This window comes from Pongo pygmaeus, chromosome 17 (assembly GCF_028885625.2).
Source record: "Pongo pygmaeus isolate AG05252 chromosome 17, NHGRI_mPonPyg2-v2.0_pri, whole genome shotgun sequence".
NCBI lineage: Eukaryota > Metazoa > Chordata > Mammalia > Primates > Hominidae > Pongo > Pongo pygmaeus.
In genome coordinates this window covers 25,780,229-25,800,758 of record NC_072390.2, presented here as the reverse complement: position 1 = coordinate 25,800,758, position 20,530 = coordinate 25,780,229, and the positions used below count along the sequence as shown (strand labels likewise).

At 38.6% G+C, this 20,530-nt stretch overlaps 1 protein-coding gene across 2 annotated transcripts in view; it reads left to right on the top strand.

Annotated features, from left to right (window-relative positions):
- Positions 1–20,020, top strand: part of TWSG1 (twisted gastrulation BMP signaling modulator 1) — a 67,357-nt gene extending 47,337 nt beyond the window's left edge. Inside the window, exons 4-6 of one of the 2 annotated variants that reach the window (XM_054460966.2) lie at positions 13,861–14,127; positions 16,963–17,185; positions 18,812–20,020. In XM_054460966.2, the coding sequence (XP_054316941.1) occupies positions 13,861–14,127; positions 16,963–17,144 (449 nt within the window). In that variant the 3' untranslated portion in view covers positions 17,145–17,185; positions 18,812–20,020. Of the gene's footprint in view, positions 1–13,860; positions 14,128–16,962 lie in introns of both variants that reach the window. The other variant, XM_063653904.1, reaches the window with a different exon arrangement.
- Positions 20,021–20,530: the final 510 nt, after the last annotated feature.

The window sequence follows — 20,530 nt, the reverse complement described above, 5'->3', positions numbered from 1 at the left end:
TGTTACTAGCATCCATATGGAAAACCAGAACATTGCTAGCACCACCAAAAGCTTCACTGTGCTTATCCGCACGTTTTAAGTACATAGTTGTACTTAAAACTCTATGATACCTTTAGAATAACTCTAAGATATCTTTATCTTTTAAAAACTCTAAGATACCTTTAGAATAACTATATTTATTTACATCAAAAGGTATCTTTCAATAATATTTTTAGTCTTTTTTTTTTTTTTTTCATTTACAGAAAGCACTTACATGAACCATACATCTCAGCTTTGGTTTCTTCTTGTCCTCATCACTGGAAAGTTCTAACTTTTGGGAAAGTTAACCATATTTAGAAAAAACAAGAGGAGGCTGGGCATGGTGGCTGGGAGTGGTGGCTCACACCTGTAATCCCAGCACTTTGGGAGGCCAAGGCAGGCAGATCACTTGAAGCCAGGAGTTCAAGACCAGCTTGGCCAACATGGTGAAACCCTGTCTCTACTAAAAATACAAAAATTAGCTAGGCGTGGTGGCGCATGCCTGTAGTCCCAGCTACTCGAGAGGCTGAGACAGGAGAATCGCTTGATCCCAGGAAGCGGAGTTTGCAGTGAACCAATATCGGGCCACTGCACTCCAGCCTAGGTGACAGAGTGAGACTCTGTCTCAAAAAAAAAAAAGGCTGGGTGTGGTGGCTCACGCCTATAATCCCAGCACTTTGAGAGGCTGAGGCAGGCAGATCACCTGAGGTCAGGAGTTCATCTGGCCAACATGGTGAAAACCTGTCTCTACTAAAAATAAAAAAATTAGCTGGGCATGGTGGTGGGTGCCTATAATCCCAGTTACTCAGGAGTCTAAGGCAGGAGAATTGCTTGAACCCAGGAGGCAGAGATTGCCGTGAGCTGAGATCATGTGACCGCACTGCAGCCTGGATGACGGAGCAAGACTCCGTCTCAAAAAAAAAAAAAGTCTATTGGAAAAATAATAAATTAAGAGAGGCTTGGAAAAGAAAAAGAAATAACAAGAGGCTCTCCCCAACAAACTCTCAGCAGCTTTAAGTAACCAATAACAAAAAGGTTGAGGTGAACCACTTAATATCAAAATATGTCTTACATACAATGACTAAATATACAAGTTTGAAGAACAGAAAGACCAGTATGGCTAGATGTTCATAAATAAGGGGAAGGGTAGAGAAAGATGAGTGAGAGAGGTAGGTCAGGACCAGGTCTTGGAGACCATGGAAGGGAGTTTGGATTATATCCTAAGTATAATGGAAACTCATTGGAGAGTGTATGGTGGTGATATCCAAATTACATTTTTTTTTTTTTTTTTTGAGATGGAGTCTTGCTCTGTCACCCAGGCTGGAGTACAGAGGTATGATCTTGGCCACTGCAAACTCTGCCTCCCAGGTTCAAACGATTCTCCTGCCTCAGCCTCCTGAGTGGCTGGAATTATAGGTGTGCACCACCACACCCAGCTAATTTTTGTATTTTTAGTAGAAATGGGTTTTCACCATGTTGGCCAGGCTGGTCTCGAACTCCTGACCTCGTGATCCACCCACGTTGGCCTCCCAAAGTGCTGGGATTACAAGCATGAGCCACTGCACCCGGCCTTGAATTACACTTTTAAACGATCATTCTGACTTTTATATGGAAGGTAGATTTAAGGATGTAAAGAGAAGAAACAAATTAGGAGACTGTTGCAGTAGTTCAAGTAAAAGATTATGGTGGATTGATTAGGATTACTGATAGCAGTGGAAATGGTGGAGCTCAGATTCTGAAAATATTATGGAGGGAAACTGTCAGAGTTTGGTTTGAATTGGATATAAGATCTGAGAAAAGAGAGGAATTAAATTTGACCTTTGAGGTAGCTAAAGTGGGGTGGATTTACAAATCATTATCATTAAGGAATTGAAATTTCAGCCAGAGTGTTGAGTGAATCTTTGATGTGAATATTGAAATTGTCAAGAATGACAGTGGGTCCAGTGGTGGAAATGAGATAGCAATCCAGGTATTGAAGTTATTAGTAAGTGGGGAAGAAGTGGCTGAGTATACAAAGATAATAGCCAAAAGGAGGGAAAAGGAATGGTAACATTAAATAATGTGTGTTTTAAAGGAGCTGGAGTTTTCTAAAGATAATGGAAGACAGTTTAAAATCCACTGAACAATTGTGTTTCCAAGTTCAGTCAAAATGTAATGGGGGCTTGGTCTAGGGTGATAGCAGAGGAGATGAAGAGAGGTGGCCTCATTAGAAAAATAATTACAAGGTTAAACTCGATTAGATTTGGTGACAGTTTGGAAATCGAAACTGAGGGGTGATGGGAGCCAGGAATAACCTCTAGGCTTCTGTTTATGTGACTGGATAAATTGTGACAGGGAACCAAGATAAGCTTACCTAAGACCCAGGTATGTTAGGGAAGATGACTGAGACAGTTGAATTTGAGGGGCCTATAAGGTTCTCAAGTGGCAATGTTCTGTAGGAAGTTGGATACAAATATCTGGAAGAAATGGATCAATGGATGAGTAGATTGATATGCAGGTAATGGTTGATCACATTTTCCAACTCCTTCAAGTAAATGTGACTTCTGGTTCAATATGATGGTCTAAATTCACATATTTTCTTCCCTTCCACTTAGGATGCCAGTAAAATGAAATGAAGGGATAAAATTGGAAATAACTCTAAAAACAAAGATAAATAAAAGGAGCAATTGTAATTTGAGTTTGCATCAGACATCTAAAAGGAAAGACAAATGTGCTTTCCCTTTTTTTTTTTGGAGACAAAGTTTTGCTCTGTCGCCCGGGCTGGAGTGCAGTGGCTCAACCTTGGCTCACTGCAACCTCCGCCTCCTGGGTTCAAGCTATTCTCTTGCCTCAGCCTCCCGAGTAGCTGGGACTACAGGCGCATGCCACCATGCCTGGCTAATTTTTGTATTTTTAGTAGAGATGGGATTTCACCCTGTTGGCCAGGCTGGTCTTGAACTCCTGATCTCAGGTGATCCACCTGCCTCAGCCTCCCAAAGTGCTGGGATTTACAGGCATGAGCCACCACACCCAGCCCAGATGTGCTTGCTCTTTAGTAAACAGATTGGAAGGAACACCAAAACAAATTGCATAAAAGAGGGTTATGGTGAGAGTATGAGTGACCTTCCCAGCTAAACCCCAAAGAGGCTCCAGTTGCAGCTTTATGCAGTGTGGGAGTGAGAAATGAATTTGAAAATAGCAAGATTATTTGAAGATCTGTCTGTAGAACAGCTGTATGATTTGATAACCAATTCCCTCCTCCATTCGTCAGAAAAAGTTCCAAGTAATTAAGAAGTTTCTCTAGGAAAAAGAAATTGGAGAATTTCTTTCTAGAGAAATTGAAGGGAACTAGCTGAAAAGAAGTAGAGCCACTGATGTGTTGTTGGTACCCAGGCAAGGCCTCCTCATTCAGGCATTGCAGAGAGGGAAGGTGTCTCCAGCCTAATGACTAGATGTGAAAGAAAAATAGAATAAGTGTACCTTAAAAGAAAAAAATGAAGTAAAAAGCAGACCAAGGAGGAAATATTTAGGACATAAAATAAATCTTTTAAAAACTGATTGTTATCTTTTAGAAAAAGTTAACAAAATGTCATGTCTGTATTATGAAAAACAATCAGAATAAGAAAGCTTTTGCAAATTTAAAATTCAACTGGGGCCGGGCATGGTGGCTCACACCTGTAATCCCAGCACTTTGGGAGGCCGAGGTGGGTGGATCACCTGAGGTCAGGAGTTCAAGACCAGCCTGGCCAATATGGCGAAACCCTAACTCTACTAAAAATACAAAAATTAGCTAGGCGTGGTGGCACATGCCTGTAATCCCAGCTACTCAGGAGGCTAAGACAGGAGAATCGCTTGATCCTGGGAGGCAGAGGTTGCAGTGAGCCAAGATCGTGTCACTGAAGCCTGAGCAACACAGCGAGAATCTGTCCCAAAAAAAAAAAAAAAAAAAAAAAAAAGCTGAGTGTGGTGGCTCACACCTGTAATCCCAGCATTTTGGGAGACCAAGGCAGGCAGATCACCTGAGGTCAGGAGTTCCAGACCAGCCTGGCCAACGTGGTGAAATCGCATCTCTACTAAAAATACAAAAATTAGCCGGGTGTGGTAGTGGGCACCTGTAATCCCAGCTATTCAGGAGGCAGGAGAATTGCTTGAACCCGGGAGGCGGAGCTTGCAGTGAGCCAAGATCACACCACTGCACTCTGGCCTGGATGACAGAGCGAGAATCCATCTCAAAAAAAAAAAAAAAAAAAAATCAATTGGAAAAATAATAAGAGAGTCTGAAAATATTATTGGAGTGTCATAGAATATAGTGAAAACAGGCAGATAATATAATAGGGAAAGAATAGGCACTCCAGAAGAAGAATTAAAAAAAAAAAAAAAAGGAAGGAGGGAAGAAATTATCGAATAGTAGAAGAAAAATTACCAAAGCTGAGAAAAAAAACAGTGAGTCTTAGGTTGAAAGAGCCTACAGAATGCTGAGTGAGATGAGTGAAAAAAGACCTACATGTGGCACATCTTCACAAAATTTTACAAATTCTAGGTTAAAAAATATTCTAAAATATTTCAGAAAGAATAATAGAGTTTGTATACAAGAAGTTAAAAATCACACTGCCATCAGACTTCTCATCAGTATCACTGGGCCAATGACTTAAGTGGCTGGTGGGAAAACTATTTTGACCTGTCAAATTATCAGGAATGTGAATGTAAAATAGAAACATTTTTAGACAAATAAGAACTCAAAGTTTACTTCTCACCTACCGTTTCTAAAATAATTAGTAGAGGATCAATCAAACAAAACAGGATAGAAAACCAAGAAAGATAACAACATGGTTTGAAGGAAGCAATAGCTTTAACCAGGAGTTCAGTTAAGGATAGCTGCAGAATGATAAGCACACAGGAGGCATGGGGTGAAGCGTCCTGACTGAAGCAGTAAGTGAAGAGAAGAAAGAAACTGGGTTCAAGCATATCATTGAGAAGCAGATAAGTTTTCAAGATATGCTGAAACATTTTTGTGTGGTACAGAGAAAGAAAATTCCAAGCATAGAAATGCCAAGAAAAAACAAAACTGAACAAGAAAATAATTCTCCATAAAGGAATTAAATTTGGCGTTAATTTTTTATTATAAAAATATTGAAATATACACAGAAGTGGAGAGAATAGCATAATGAACTATGTATCCCTCACGCAGGTTCAGCAGTGGTCCAGAATATGCCACATTCACTTTATCTTTTTTTCTTTCTTTGCTAAAGTATTTAAAAGCAAATTGCAGGCCGGGCACGATGGCTCATGTGTAATCCCAGCATTTTGGGAGTCCGAGGTGGGCAGATCACCTGAGGCCAGGAGTTTGAGACCAGCCTAGTCAAAATGGCAAAACTTCATCTCTACTAAAAATACAAAAAAAAAAAAAATTAGCTGGTTGTGGTGGCGGGTGCCTGTAGTCCCAGCTACTCGGGAGGCTGAAGCAGGAGAATCACTTGAACCCAGCAGGCGGAGGCTGCAGTGAGCCGAGATCGTGCCATTGTACTCTAGTCTGGGCAACAAGACCATTGTACTGTAGTCTGGGCAACAAGAGTGAAACTCTGTCTCAAAAAAAAAAAAACAAATTGCAGACAGCAAATACTTTTTACCCCTACGTTTTTTCATGTCAATTTCTAAAAAAAGGTGGACATTGACTTTTCTAATCATAATGCTGTTGTAACACCTAACAAAATTAACAATAATTTCTTGGTGAAATCTAAAATTCAGTTCATGATCAGGTTTCTCCAGATGTCTCAGTGTTTTTACAGTTCACTTGATCATATTAATTCAAAATTCTTGTATTGAATCTACTTGTTGTGTTTTTCATCCAGATTTACCCTCCTTTCATTTCTATCATGCCATTTGACAATGAAGGAACTGTATCAGTTGACCTATAGAATAGCCCACATTCCGGATTTGACTGCTTCCTGTGGTATCCTTTAACTTGTTCCTCTGCCCCTCTGTATTTCTAGTTATTTGAAGTTAACTATAAGAAAATGGTTAGATTTAGGTTTAATATTTGTTGGCAAGAACAACTCTCAGGTCATGCCATGTGAAATGTAGCATGGTTTTCATTGTTTTATGAAGTTCAAAGAAAAGTTCACTTAATCTTAAAATCAGAAGTATTGTCCTTTGACAATATGACATTGAACAAGGAAGTCCTACCATACTACTTGTTCTGTCATAAACAATTTTCATAGGATTATGTTAAGATAACTACTTTTACTGGTTTTTAACTTTTAGAATCAATGTATGAGACAAGGCTGCATTGTGAATTTGCTACAGAATATGGTTATCAAGTTTGTCAATATAGAATTTGGAGAAGTTGGCTAGGGAAAGTGGAAAAAACCTTAGTATCTTTATCAGCAAATCAGGGACATCAGGTTTACTAGTTTTAGTGCAGTATATTGAGATTTACATTACGAATGTTTTTGTCCTAAATTTGTTAAATGCACAAAACTCCCCCCAAATTGTTTTGATATAATGAAATCTCTGATAATGAGCACTGAAGTTTCATTTATTTATTTGTTTGTTTTTTAGAGACAGGGTCTCACAAGTTACCCAGGCTGGCCTGGAACTTTTGGGCTCTGTCAGTCTTCTTGCCTCAGCCTCCCAAGTGGCTGGGACTATAGATGTGTGTCACCATGCCTGGCTGAAATTTCTTTAAAGTCTTCAGTAGATGTTAAATTTAGCTTTTATAACGTTTGAACTCAGTTGTTTACCTTCAACTCTATTTACTAATTTTTTTGTGTGTTTTTTGGCTTCTTGTTTGTTTGTTTGTTTGTTTTTGAGATGGAGTTTCACTCTTGTTGCCCAGGCTGGAGTGCAGTGGTACAATCTTGGCTCACTGCAACCTCCACCTCCCGGGTTCAAGCAATTCTCCTGCCTCAGCCTCCTGAGTAGCTGGAATTGCAGGCATGCGCCACCATGCCAGGCTAATTTTGTATTTTTAGTAGAGACAGAGTTTCTCCATGTTGGTCAGGCTGGTCTCGAACTCCTGACCTCAGGTGATGCGCCTGCCTCAGCCTCCCAAAGTGCTGAGATTACAGGTGTGAACCACTGCACCCGGCCACTAATTTTTATTTATAAATTTGGCAGAAGACTATATTATGTATAGTTGTATAATATGAGCATTCTAAGTATTATTTGCTTTTTGATACCACTTAAAGATTATGTACAGATGTAGTTATTAGAAAGAGTAGTAGACATGAAATCAGGAGGCTACATCATGATCTTGGCTCTGATCCTAGATGACATAATATTGGACAAGTCATTTGACTTATCTGCACCTATTTCTTCTTTTTATGAATAAAGGGATCAGATTTGATCATTTAATCCATGATCCTGTCATACAACCTAAGTTATTCAAGTTCAGCTGTATTGAAAAATGTGATGAAGAGCCCACACAACTTTGTTCTCCTCAGCTCTTGCCATGATCCTTAAACTAACAAAATGAGGAAATAGATGGCTTTTTTTCTCCTCCCTGAATTTATAAAAACAGGAATTTATAAATTTGGTTTAACTTTTTACACTTTTAATCTGAGGAAGAAGTGAAACTCCATCTTACACCTAATAGATGCGAAACAAAAATGAAACATAATTTAGCTTTCAAAAGTATAGCCATACCCCACGGAAATATTGCTGATTTGGTTCCAGATCACCGCAGTAAAGCGAAGGTCCCAATAAAGTGAGTCACGCAAATACTTTGGTTTCCCAGTGCATCTAAAGGTTATTTTACACTACACTGTAGTTTATTAAGTGTGCAATTTTATTATGTCTTAAAAAATACATACCTTAAATACAAAATACTTTATTGTTAAAAAATGCAAAAAATCATCTAAGCCTTCAGGCAGTTGTAATCTTTTTGCTGGTGGAGGCTCTTGCCTAGATCTTGATGGCTGCTAATTGATCAGGCTGGTGGTTGCTGAAGGTTGGAGTGTCTGTGACAGTTTATTTCTTCTTCTTTTTTTTTTTTTGAGATAGAGTCTCGCTCTGTCGTCCAGGCTGGAGTGCAGTGGCGCGATCTCGGTTCACTGCAACCTCTGCCTCCCAGGTTCACACCATTCTTCTGCCTCAGCCTCCTGAGTAGCTGGGACTACAGGTGCCCACCATCATGCCCGGCTAATTTTTTGTATTTTTAGTAGAGACGGGGTTTCACCATGTTAGCCAGGATGGTCTCGATCTTCTGATCTCGTGATCCGCCCCCCTCGGCCTCCCAAAGTGCTGGGATTACAGGTATGAGCCACTGCGCCCAGACTTCTTTCTTCTTTTTTTAAATAGAGATGGAGTCTCACTATGTTGCCTAGACTGGTCTCAATTTCCTGGCCTCAAGCAATCCTCCAGCCTTAGTCCCCCAAAGTGCTGAGATTACAGGCATGAGCCATCACACTGGCTGGCAGTTTCTTAAAATATGACAACACTGAAGTTTGCTGCATCAGTTGACTCTTCCTTTCATGAAATAGTTCTCTGTTACATGTCATGCTATCTGATAGTATTTTACCCACAGTAGAACTTCTTTCCAAATTAGGCCGGGTGCAGTGGCTCATGTCTATAAACCCAGAGTTTTGGAAATCTGAGGCAGGAGGATAGCTTCAGGCCAGGAGTTTGAGACAAGCCTGGACATCATAGTGAGACCCCATCTCTACAAAAAATGGAAAAAATTAGCTGGCGTGGTGGTGCACACCTCTAGACCTAGCTACTTGGGAGGCTGAGGTGGGAGGATCCACTTGAGTCCAAGAGTTCAATGCTGCGGTGAGTTATGATTGTGCCACTATACTCCAGCTTGGGTGATAGAGTAAGACTCTCTCTCAATAAATAAAAATAAAAAATTGGAGTCAATCCTGAAACCCTGCACTGCTTTAACAACTAGGTTTACATAATATTCTATATCCTTTGTGGTCATTTCAACAATGTTTATAGCATTTTCACTAGGAGTAGCTTCCATCTCAAGAAACACTTCCTTTGCTCATCCATAAGAAGCAACTCCTCATTTGTTCAAGTTTTATAATGAGATTGCAATAATTCAGTCACATCCTCAGGCTCCGCTTCTAATTCTAGTTCTCTTGCTATTTCCACTACATTTTCAGTAATTTCTCCACTGAAGTCTTGAACCCCTCAAAGTCATCCATGAATGTTGTACTCAACTTCTCTTCTAAACTCCTGATAATGTTGATAGTTTAACATCCTCCCATGAATCATGAATGTTCCTAATGGCATCTAGAATGGTGAATCCTTTCCAGAAGGCTTTCAATTTAGTTTGCCCAGATCCGTCAGAGGAATCATTATCTATGGCAGCTATAACCTTACAAGATATATTTCTGAGACAATAAGACTTGCAAGTTGAAATGACTCCCTCAACCTTGGGTTTCAGAACAGCTGCTGTGTTAGCAGGAATGAAAGCAACATTAATCCCCTTGTACGTCTTCATCAGAGCTCTTGGGTGACCAGGTACATTGTCAGTGAGCAGTAATATTTGAAAGGAATCATTTTTTCTGAAAAGTAGGTCTCAACAGTAGACTTAAAAATATTTAGTAAACCATGCTATAAACAAATGTGCTGTCATCCAGGCTTTGTTGTTCCATTTCTAGGGTACAGGCAGGGTAGATTTAGCATAAATCTTATGGATGCCCTAGGGTTTTTGGAATGGTAAATTAGCATTGGCTTCAACCCAAAGTTACCAGCTGCATTAGCCCCCAACGACGTAGTCAGCCTGTTCTTTGAAGCTTTTGAAACCAGGCATTGACTTCTTTCTAGCTAGGAAAGTCCTAGATAGCATCGTATTGCAATGGAAGGTTGTTTCATCTACATTGAAAATCTGTTGTTTGGTGTAGCCACCTTTACCAATGACTTAGCTAGATCTTCTGAATAACCTGCTGCAGTTTGTACATCCGCACTTGCTGCTTCTCTTTGCACTTTTATGTTATAGAGATGGCTTCTTTCCTTAAACCTCATGAACCAATCTCTGCCAGCTTCAGACTTTTCTTCTATAGCTTCCTTACCTCTCTCAGCCTTCACATAATTGAAGAGAGGGCCTTGCTCTGGATTGAACTTTAAGGGAATATTTTGGCTGGTTTGATCTATCCAGACCACTCAAACTTTCTCCATATCAGCAATAAGGCTGTTTCACTTTCTTAGCATTCATGTGTTCAGAGTAACACTTTTCCTTTCCTTCAAGAACTTTTCCCTTGCATTCCCAACTAGGCTGTTTGGCACAAGTGGCTTAGCTTTTGGCCTGTGTTAGCTTTCAACATGCCATCTTCACTAAGCTTTCTTCTTCTTTTTCTTTTTTTTTTGGCTTAAAAAATACTGGGTTATTTGTTTGTTTGTTTACTGTGAAAGAGAGCAGACAGACACTTCTAACTTTTTAAATTTAAAGTGAGAGACATGAACACTTGGAGACCATAGTAGGGTTACTAATTGGTCTTATTTCAATATTGCTGTGTCTCAGGGAAAAGGAGGCCAAAAGAGAGGGAGAGATACAGGAGAATGACCAGTTGGTGGCGCAGTCAGAATACAACCACAACAGTTATCAATTGAGCTTGCATATGGAGGCACTTCCTGCTGCCGCAAGACAATTAAAATAGTAACATCAAAGATTAGTAATCACAGATCACCATAACAGTTATAATAATAATGAAATGTTTGAAATATTGCAAGAATTACCAAAATGTGACAGAGAGACACAAAGTGAGCTCATGCTATTGGGAAAATTGCACTGATAGACTTGCTCAGTGCAGGGTTGTTAAAAACCTTTAATTTATAAAACACACAGCATCTATGAAGTCCAGTAAAATATAGCGCAATAAAATAAGGTATGCTTATATAATGCTCACAAAAAGAAACCCAGAGGGTTCTGTTCCAGTAACTATTGCTACTAAACAAGCTACACCAAAACATAGTGGCTTAAAAGAACAAGAATCATTTCCTTAGCTCCCAAATCTGCATTTGGGGCTGAGTTTTGTGGGGATACCTCCTCTCTGATCCACTTGGTGTCAGCTGGGACAGCTTGAAGGCTGGGGCTGATTAAACACTGTGTCAGCTTGCCCCTTTATAGCAAAACTCATTGAAAAAGTTTTCTATACTCTGTCTCTGATTCTCTCCTGCCATTTTTCTCCTTTTAAAAATATTTTTATTTTCATCTATTTATTTTTTTTAGAGACTGAGTCTCACTCTGTCACCCAGTCTGGAGTGCAGTGACACAGTCATAGTTCACTGCAACCTTGAATTCCAGGGCTCAAGTGATCCTCCCACTTCAGCCTCCTGAGTAGCTGGGACTACAAGCACGCATCATCATGCTCAGCTAATTTTTTTGTTTGTTTGTTTTGGTAAAGACAGAGTCTCACTATATTGTCCCGGCTGGTCTTGAACTTCTAGCCTGAAGCAGTCCTCTCACCTCTGCATCTCAAAGTTCTGGGATTAAAGGCATGAGCCATGATGTCTGACTTAAAATTATTTTTTAATAATTCATTTTGAAATCATCTCAAATATAGAGAAATTTGCCAGAAGGATAAAAAGATTTATATTTTCCCTCACTCAGATTCCCCAGTTATTAATACAACCACTATGGAAAACAGTATGGAGCATCCTCAAAAAACCACAAAAAGAACTACCATATCCAGCAATCCCATTACTATACATTTATCCTAAGGAAGGGAAATCAGTATATCGAAGAGACATCTGCACCTCTGTGTTTATTGCAGCAGTATTCACAATTGCCAAAATGTGGAGTCAACCTAGGTGTCCAACAACAGATAAATGCATAAAGAAAATGTGGTATTTATACTCAATGGAATGCTATTCATCCACAAAAAAGCATGAAATTCTGTCATTCATGCCAACATAGATGGAACTGGAGGACATTATGTTAAGTGAAATAAGCCAGGAACAGAAAGTTAAACACCACATGCTCTCGTTCTCACTCATATGTGGAAGTTACAAAAGAGTTCATTCCATGCAAGTAAAAAGTAGAACGGAGGATGGTAGAGGCTGAGAAGGATAGGAGGTTAGGGGGAACAGGAGGATAGAGAGATATTTGTTAAAGGATATAAGATTACAGCTAGATAGGAGGAATGAGTTCTCTAGTGTTCTGTAGTTCTATAGGATGACTATAGTTAACAATAATGTATTATACATTTCAAATAGCTAGAAGGAGGATATTGACTATTCCAACACAAAAATGTTTGAGATGATGGATGTGTTAATTACCCAGATCTGATCATTATTCATGATTGTATTGAATCATCACTGTAAGTCATAAGTATAATTATTATGTCAATCTACAAAAACATTTTATCATTGCATTTGCTTCATTGCTCAATACCCTTCCTCTCCCTACAGACACACACACACATGCATGCATGCACACACACGCACGCACACACATGATCATTCGTGTTTTTTTGAATCTTTGCAAAGCAAGCTTTACAATGTCCCATTACCACTAAACACTCCAGTCTATATTTTCAAACAACAAAGATATTCTCCTAAAAATTGGCCTACAGCCCTCCAAATCAGGAAGCCAATATCAATATAACATTGCCACCCAATCCACAAACCCCATTCAGTGTCACCAGCTGTCCCAATGGTACCTCTTCTTTCTTTCTGGCCCAGTATCCTATCCAGGAATATGTGATGCGTTTAGTAGTTATGTTTCTTCAGACTCATTCAATCTGAAACAGTCCTTTAGTCTTTCTCTTGACAGTGTTGAAGAGTACAGACCTTGATTATACAGGATTTCCCTCAGCTTTGATGTACCTGATGTTTACTTGTGACCAGACTTATGTCACACATTCTTGGCAACATCACCATCTCCCATCACTGGTGATGTTAACTTTGATCTTCTGATCATATTGGTGCCCGCCAGACTTCTCCACATTAAGGTCATTATTAATGACCTTTTGTAAGTGATTAGTATTTTGTGGAGAGCTTTCCAACAATACATCAGTATGTTCTTATCTAACAGTCACCCATCAGACTTAATATCCGTTGACCAATCCCATCCGAATCAAACCCATGTGATAGTGCCAAATGGTGATTTTCTGTTTCCTTTCTTCTACATTTATCAGTTGGTAAGGAATATCATTCCCTTCTCTTGTATTTATTTATATATGAGAACTCATTGATTCTTGTTTTGTTTACAAGATGGTAATCCATTTTTGTTGATTGATTGATTGACATGGGGTTGCCCAGGCTAGAGTCCAGTGGTACAGTGATAGCTTACTGCAGCCTTATCTCCTGGGCTCAAGAAATCCTCCCGCCTCAGCCTCCCAAGTAGCTGGGACTACAGGCATGCACCACCACACCCAGCTAATATTTTTTATTTTTTGTAGAAATGATGTTTTGCTATGTTGCCTAAGCTGGTATCAAACTCCTGGGCTGAAGTGATCCTCCCACCTTGGTCTCCCAAAGTGCTGGGATTATAGGCGTGAGCCACTGCACTCAGCTTATTATTATTTTAATGCTCAAATTGTCTATTAGCCAGTAGGAGCCCCTTCAGTTGGCCTCCTGTGTCTCTTCAGCATGTCCCATCATTCATGGTGCACTTCCTTACTTTCTGGCACAAATGTGTTCCTGGCTCATTTTGTACTTTCCTGACCCAGCCTTCAAATCAGTCTTTTCTCCAAGGAGCTCTGGTTCCTATTAGGTATTTAAAAAACAAGATCTGAGCATTCAGTATGCTTGAAGCTACTAGGGTAGAATATCATCATTTAGGCTCACCCAGCAAAAAAAAAAAAAAGCTAGGAAAATATCTACGTGTAATCCTAGAAGTTACATAATTTTAATGTGTTGTAGCTCTGATTGCAAGGCAGTAACTAACAAAATCTTATGATATTACCCCTAACCCAGGTATGTGTAATCCTCGAAATTATAGTGACACACCTCCAACTTCAAAGAGCACAGTGGAGGAGCTGCATGAACCGATCCCTTCTCTCTTCCGGGCACTCACAGAAGGAGATACTCAGTTGAATTGGAACATCGTTTCTTTCCCTGTTGCAGAAGAACTTTCACATCATGAGAATCTGGTTTCATTTTTAGAAACTGTGAACCAGCCACACCACCAGAATGTGTCTGTTCCCAGCAATAATGTTCACGCGCCTTATTCCAGTGACAAAGGTAACTGCCAACAGTTGACTTTTTCCATTCCACCCCCTCATGTGGTCTGTCCATGTAATCTATAAAACCTATATAAGACCATCTTTTGGAGCAGCTTTTTGGTTTTGAATTTGTATCATCTCACATAAATTCTAGACTCAATAACCCTGATCCTATCATATCTAGAGGCACATACTAGAAGGATAAGAGAAAAAAAAATATCTCTGATCCTTGAGTAGATAAAGAGGCACGTCGGCCGGGCGTGGTGGCTCACGCCTGTAATCCCAGCACTTTGGGAGGCCAAGGCAGGTGGATCACGAGGTCAAGAGTTCAAGCAAGACCAGCCTCCAACATAGTGAAACCCCGTCTCTACTAAGAATACAAAAATTAGCCGGCTGTGGTGGCAGGCGCCTGTAGTCCAGCTACGAGGGAGGCTGAGGCAGGAGAATTGCTTGAAGCTGAGAGTCGGAGGTTGCTGTGAACCGAGATCGCACCACTGCACTCCAGCCTGAGTGGCAGAGCAAGACTCCGTCTCACCAAAAAAAAAAGAGGCATGTCAGCATATTGTCAAAATTCCTCCATACTCCTGGCAGCAGAGGCTGTACTGTATTGGAAAATAGATAATTGTTCCTAATTCTGGTATTTATTTGTGTTAGGCTTTATTCTGTTCATAAGATAGCAACAATGCTGCTTCTCTAATAAAATATTGCTCATTTGTCAGGTAACATTCAGAGTATCCCATGAAGTCAGATTTTTATAATAGCACCCGTACCAAAATGATGCCAAAGTCATTAGCTAAATTTCTTTATAAGCAAGTTGGTATTCCAGACATCTCATTTCCAGGCATAAACTAACCCCAGCTAGTTCTCTGCAAATGGGTACTGTTGGTCAGAAAAGGAATTAAATGAGAAAATAACTTATACAAATTACAGAAGCATATTTAAGAGCATTTATTAGTGAAGATAGGTCATATCATAATTTTGGAATGTAAAGAGCATGTGACTTTTATAAAATCTTTGATATTTTTTGATAAATATCACCATATTTATAAAATATGATAAAAGGCACCATATAATTTTACTGTAGAAGCATAAAGCACTTATGAAAATTGCAATTATTTCTTAAAACATGAGGTGAATTTTGTATAAATAGTATAATTTGTACTCTTACTTGACTATTAGTTGTGCCCTCCGTTACATTCCTACCTATATAAAACAGTGTGGGCCGGGTGCGGTGGCTCACACCTGTAATCCCAGCACTTTGGGAGGCTGAGGCGGGCACATCACCTGAGGTCGGGAGTTCGAGACCAGCCTGACCAACATGAGAAACCTCGTCTCTACTAGAAATACAAAATTAGCTGGGCGTGGTAGCGCATGCCTGTAATCCCAGCTACTTGGGAGGCTGAAGCAGGAGAATCGCTTGAGCCCAGGAGGTGGAGGTTGCAGTGAGCCGAGATGACACCATTGCACTCCAGCCTGGGCAACTAGAGCAAAACTCCATCTCAAAAAAAAAAAAAAAAACAAAAAACAAGAAAACAGAAAACAGTGTGAGCTTCGAACATTAATAGTAAAAGGCAAAACAGCATCTTTTAAATGACAGTGTAAGATTTCTTATTCCCTTTTAGGTTAAAGTACTTTGTAAAACAAATGCTAGATTTTGGAAAACATTAGAAACATATGGAATGCAATAATAATATGTTTTGCTATCATTTTCTCCATTATTAAAATGTAAATAATCAACATAACAGATATTAAATAATAATTCATAAATTTTGCTCAAAGATTATTTAAATTTATGAAGCAATTAGCAAGAAGCTAATTCCTGGAAACTCCAGCTGTCTTCAAGACACAATTAAAGTTTTTTCTCTGTGACGTCTTTCCTGGGCACCTCTTCCCCCAGATGGAGTTAGCCTCTTTCTACTGCTCCTCCTGCATTTGCAGTTTTTTTGTTTGTCTGTTCATTTGTTTGTTTGTTTGTTTTTTGAGATGGAGTTTCACTCTTGTTGCCCAGGCTGGAGTGCAATGGTGCAATCTCAGCTCACTGCAACCTCCGCCTCCCAGGTTCAAGTGATTCTCCTGCCTCAGCCTCCCGAGTAGCTGGGGTTACAGGCACCCGCCACCATGCCCGGTTAATTTTTTGAATTTTTAGTAGAGACAGGGTTTCGCCATGTTAGCCAGGCTGGTTGCAAACTCCTGGTCTCAGGTGATCCACCTGCCTCGGCCTCCCAAAGTGTTGGGATTACAGGCTTGAGCTACCATGCCTGGCCTGCATTTGCAGTTCTATTTGTTGTCTGTTTTTAACATATGGATCTATCATTTTCTGCTTAGTTCTGTGGATTCTCTGATTCCTCTACTAAAAATATAAAAATTAGCCAGCTGTGGTGGTGCATGCCTGTAATCCCAGCTACTCGGGAGGCTGAGGCAGAGAATCACTTGAACCTGGGAGGCGGAGGCTACAGTGAGCCAAGATCGCACCACTGCACTCCAGCCTGGGTGACAGAATGAGACTCCATCTCAAAAAAAAAAAAAAAAGGAAATACCCAGTTTAAAAGTACGGCTGTATAACATAGCAAATGTTTTTAAGCCCAGTAATCCAACCTTTCGATCAAAGCCTGAAATCTAATAAAAGAAGCTAAGGAAGCCCTTTGCCTTCTTCAGATGGAGTGGGAGAATCTGACTTCCTTCTCAACATAATCAATAAATGAAGATCTTTTTTCCTGTACCTCATCTTTGTCATATACAGACCAGTAATAAGAGAACTAAGATAAATGACTGTTAATATTCAACTAGGTAATAAAGCATTTTTTTTTTGTTTTTCTTCTTTCTTGCCCTGAAATCTTAAATTTTTGTTTTTCAGAACACATGTGTACTGTGGTTTATTTTGATGACTGCATGTCCATACATCAGTGTAAAATATCCTGTGAGTCCATGGGAGCATCCAAATATCGCTGGTTTCATAATGCCTGCTGCGAGTGCATTGGTCCAGAATGTATTGACTATGGTAGTAAAACTGTCAAATGTATGAACTGCATGTTTTAAAGAAGACAAATGCAAACCAAAGCAACTTAGTAAAATAATAGGTATAAAAAGTTATTCTTAAGTCTGTTGGTTGTGTCAGAATCCCAGTAAGTTAAGTTGTAAAGACTTTGGAATAAGTTTCTTTTAAAAATATGACATATCCAGTGATGTGTTTAATTATATAACTGTTCTTACTGATTTTATTGTCCCCTAGCAATAAGCCCTTTCCTTTGAATACATGTACAACTTTGGTCATATGAGAAGCAGGTGCGCAGAGAATTCCTTGAAAGATCTGAGGTTTTTAACATGAAGCCTGATGTGGTTTTCCTCTAGCATTCCAAAAGGTTTTTGCTTTGAAAGTGTTGGCAGAAGCATGTTGATGTGAATTATGATTTCTCCATGTGCTACTCTTAGTACACTGAGTTTTTATAGTTGCACATCTTTCCTCATTGTGCCTTGTTTTATCCATTTTATAAATAGAGTAGATATTCGATACACCACTCTGATAACATAAAAATATCATCATAAAAAGCTTAATTTCATCCCTTTTATGTTGGTTTTAAAAGGTAAATGCTTACCATATTTTATAATTGAGAACTCTTACATAGTAGAATCCATTCTATAATACATGTGTTGACAAAGCTTTAGAGAAAGTTTCCTATTCTCTTCCATTTCCCCTGCCCAAAGTGCTGACATAGGCAGTGATGAAGAATCTTTACCAAGATTTTCAGGGTGTACCTATGAAATTGCTTTAAATGCACTGCTGGGGTAAATAATTAGCAAGCAAAAGCATTTCTGTGACTTCAGGTACCAGCTTAAAGAGCACTAGGGATGGGGAACAAATGCCAAATCAGACTCCACCTAGAGCACCAGGAAACAGCTTGTACCCTGGTAGGGAAATGGTGTCGCTGAAAGGGGAGGCTGAGCCGGTGCGAGACTGAACTCGTGCAGCCTTAGCCAAGACAAAGCAGTGTTTTTCAGCAGACGGGTGATAGGACAGGAATTGAAGAAGAGAATTGACTCGTATGAACAGGGCAGGGTGAAAATGCTGAGAATTATAATGGGAAACAAACTTAAAACTATCTACGTTCATATTTTGTAATATTTCATTTGTTTATATCTGGATATAATGTTCTTTTTAAACAAGTATAATCATATCGTCGGAGGTTAAGATTATGAAATTTTAAAATCCGTATTCAAGATTATGTTCACTCCAAATACACTACAGAATTTAGTCAACATTTTATATGTTTCAATAAATGTTTCAATAAAGATACTATGTGCACTTCATAGTAATAAAATCTCAATCTTTAAGCATGAATCTAAGACATAAATATTTACATTACAGACTCAATTTTACAAAATTACTAATTGCTCTAGTGCATATTTGAACTACAAGCAACTTTTTAGGAATACCTCTTTATACATCTACATATTTTAGTATATAAAAATAGATAATGATCTTGGACACATTTTGTATTATTCATGATATGAATAGTAGTTAGTTAAAAGATCATTTGTAATATGATCAACTGTTATAAATTAAGGTCTTAATACCTTTTCTGCTCTTTCAAATAACTCTAATGAATATTCAAGATATTTTAGCCTTTTAAAAAGTTGAAATTTAGCTCATGGATATATTTTTTGGTAGGAAAACATTAGGGTCTCCTTTTCTTCCTTTTACCTAGAATGCCTCGTTTAAAAGTGCCTTGAAAACATTTAGCTCCCCTTCTTCATGAGCACCTGTAGAGCTGAAAGTATCCTGGAACTTTAGACAGAAAGCTGAAAGGAATCTGCAGCCTCCTGCTGAAGTTCAACTCTGCTGTTTTTCACTCATTTCCTACTGTGAGTGGTGTGATGTTTGTGTGTGTGTTGGCAACATGCCTAATGTTTTCTTAATGATGACAACAAATTTTTTAAAACTGCATTTATCATTTTTTAGGTCTTCATCATTAAATTTTAAAATGTAATATCTGTTTCCCACCCCCTACATTAGGAGGATAATTTCTTAAACCACATTATTTTAATTGATTTTTCTTACCTTGATTTCTTTCATTAGAAACTATCCCTAAATGTAATGATCTTTTGTCTTCAAATTTGGCTTATTATTTCTGATTTATGAGGGGTTGAAAGAAAGAATTCACCTAAAAGATTCCATTTCCAGTTTTATAATGTATTTCAGGTCCTGAATAACAATATTTTTCCAAATTGAAAGTAAATATTCAAGAAGTTGATAGCCTGGTTAAAAGTTAGATCCTCTATTACCATTCTAAGCACATTCACTTCTATATTGAAGTTTTGGTAAAAATTCTTTTTTCTTTTTTAATAAAAAATTAGGTTATTACTTTTTTTATAACCAGATTTTAAAAGCACTAGATTTTAAATCAGTGGGTATCATAAAAGCCATATATAAAAGATCCTTTCTTATAGTAAGACTTGTGCTTGTTAGCAGGTTTTTCTGTTAGTTTTTCCCCCATAACATTTAATTATTACTAAAACTGTATTTACAATAGTGGTGCCAAATCAAATGGTAATTTAAATAAAATCTATTCTGTGTTTATGTAGGGTGGTATAAAAAAGAGGTCTTCATTTAGACATGTGATTTCTAAAATTCCAGAAAGCAAAATTGATAAGATGTTAGAAATTTGAACCATTATTTATAATTAGGGTAGCATTAAAATGGAGAAAAGAAAGTTTTCTGAAAAAATGCAGTAAATATAAGCCACATTTCTAAAGTTTATTTTTATGAAAGCTTCTTTAAGATTTTTGAAATCTATTCTGCATTCCCAAGAGTTTATGTTTATTGTATTTTATATGATCTACAACATATAAAATTGTGTATTTTTCTTTGGTTGTCCCTATTAACAAAAAAGTATTTTAATAAAAAATTGAAATGAGTGAGTCATACTTTTTGTTAACTTCAGCATAGACATAAATTTGACATTTCTGTCTAAAGAAGATAGTGTTTAAGTGATCAGCGGGCCGGGTGCGGTGGCACTTTGGGAAGCTGAGGTGGGCGAATCACTTGAGCTCAGGAGTTCAAGACCAGCCTGGGCAACATGGTGAAACCTTGTCTTTACAAAAATAAAAAAATTATCTGGGCGTGGTGATGAGAGGTGAAGCCACCTGGACTTCCTGGTTCGAGTGGGGACTTGGAGAACTTTTCTGTCTTACAAGAGGATTGTAAAATGCACCAATCAGTGCTCTGTAGCTAGCAAGAGGATTATAAAATGCACCAATCAGCGCTCTGTAAAACGCACCAATCAGCGCTCTGTAGCTAGCAAGAGGGTTGTAAACTGCACCAATCAGTGCTCTGTAAAACACACCAATTAGCAGGATCCTAAAAGTAGCCAATCGCAGGGAGGATTGAAAAAAGGGCACTCTGATAGGACAGAAACAGAACATGG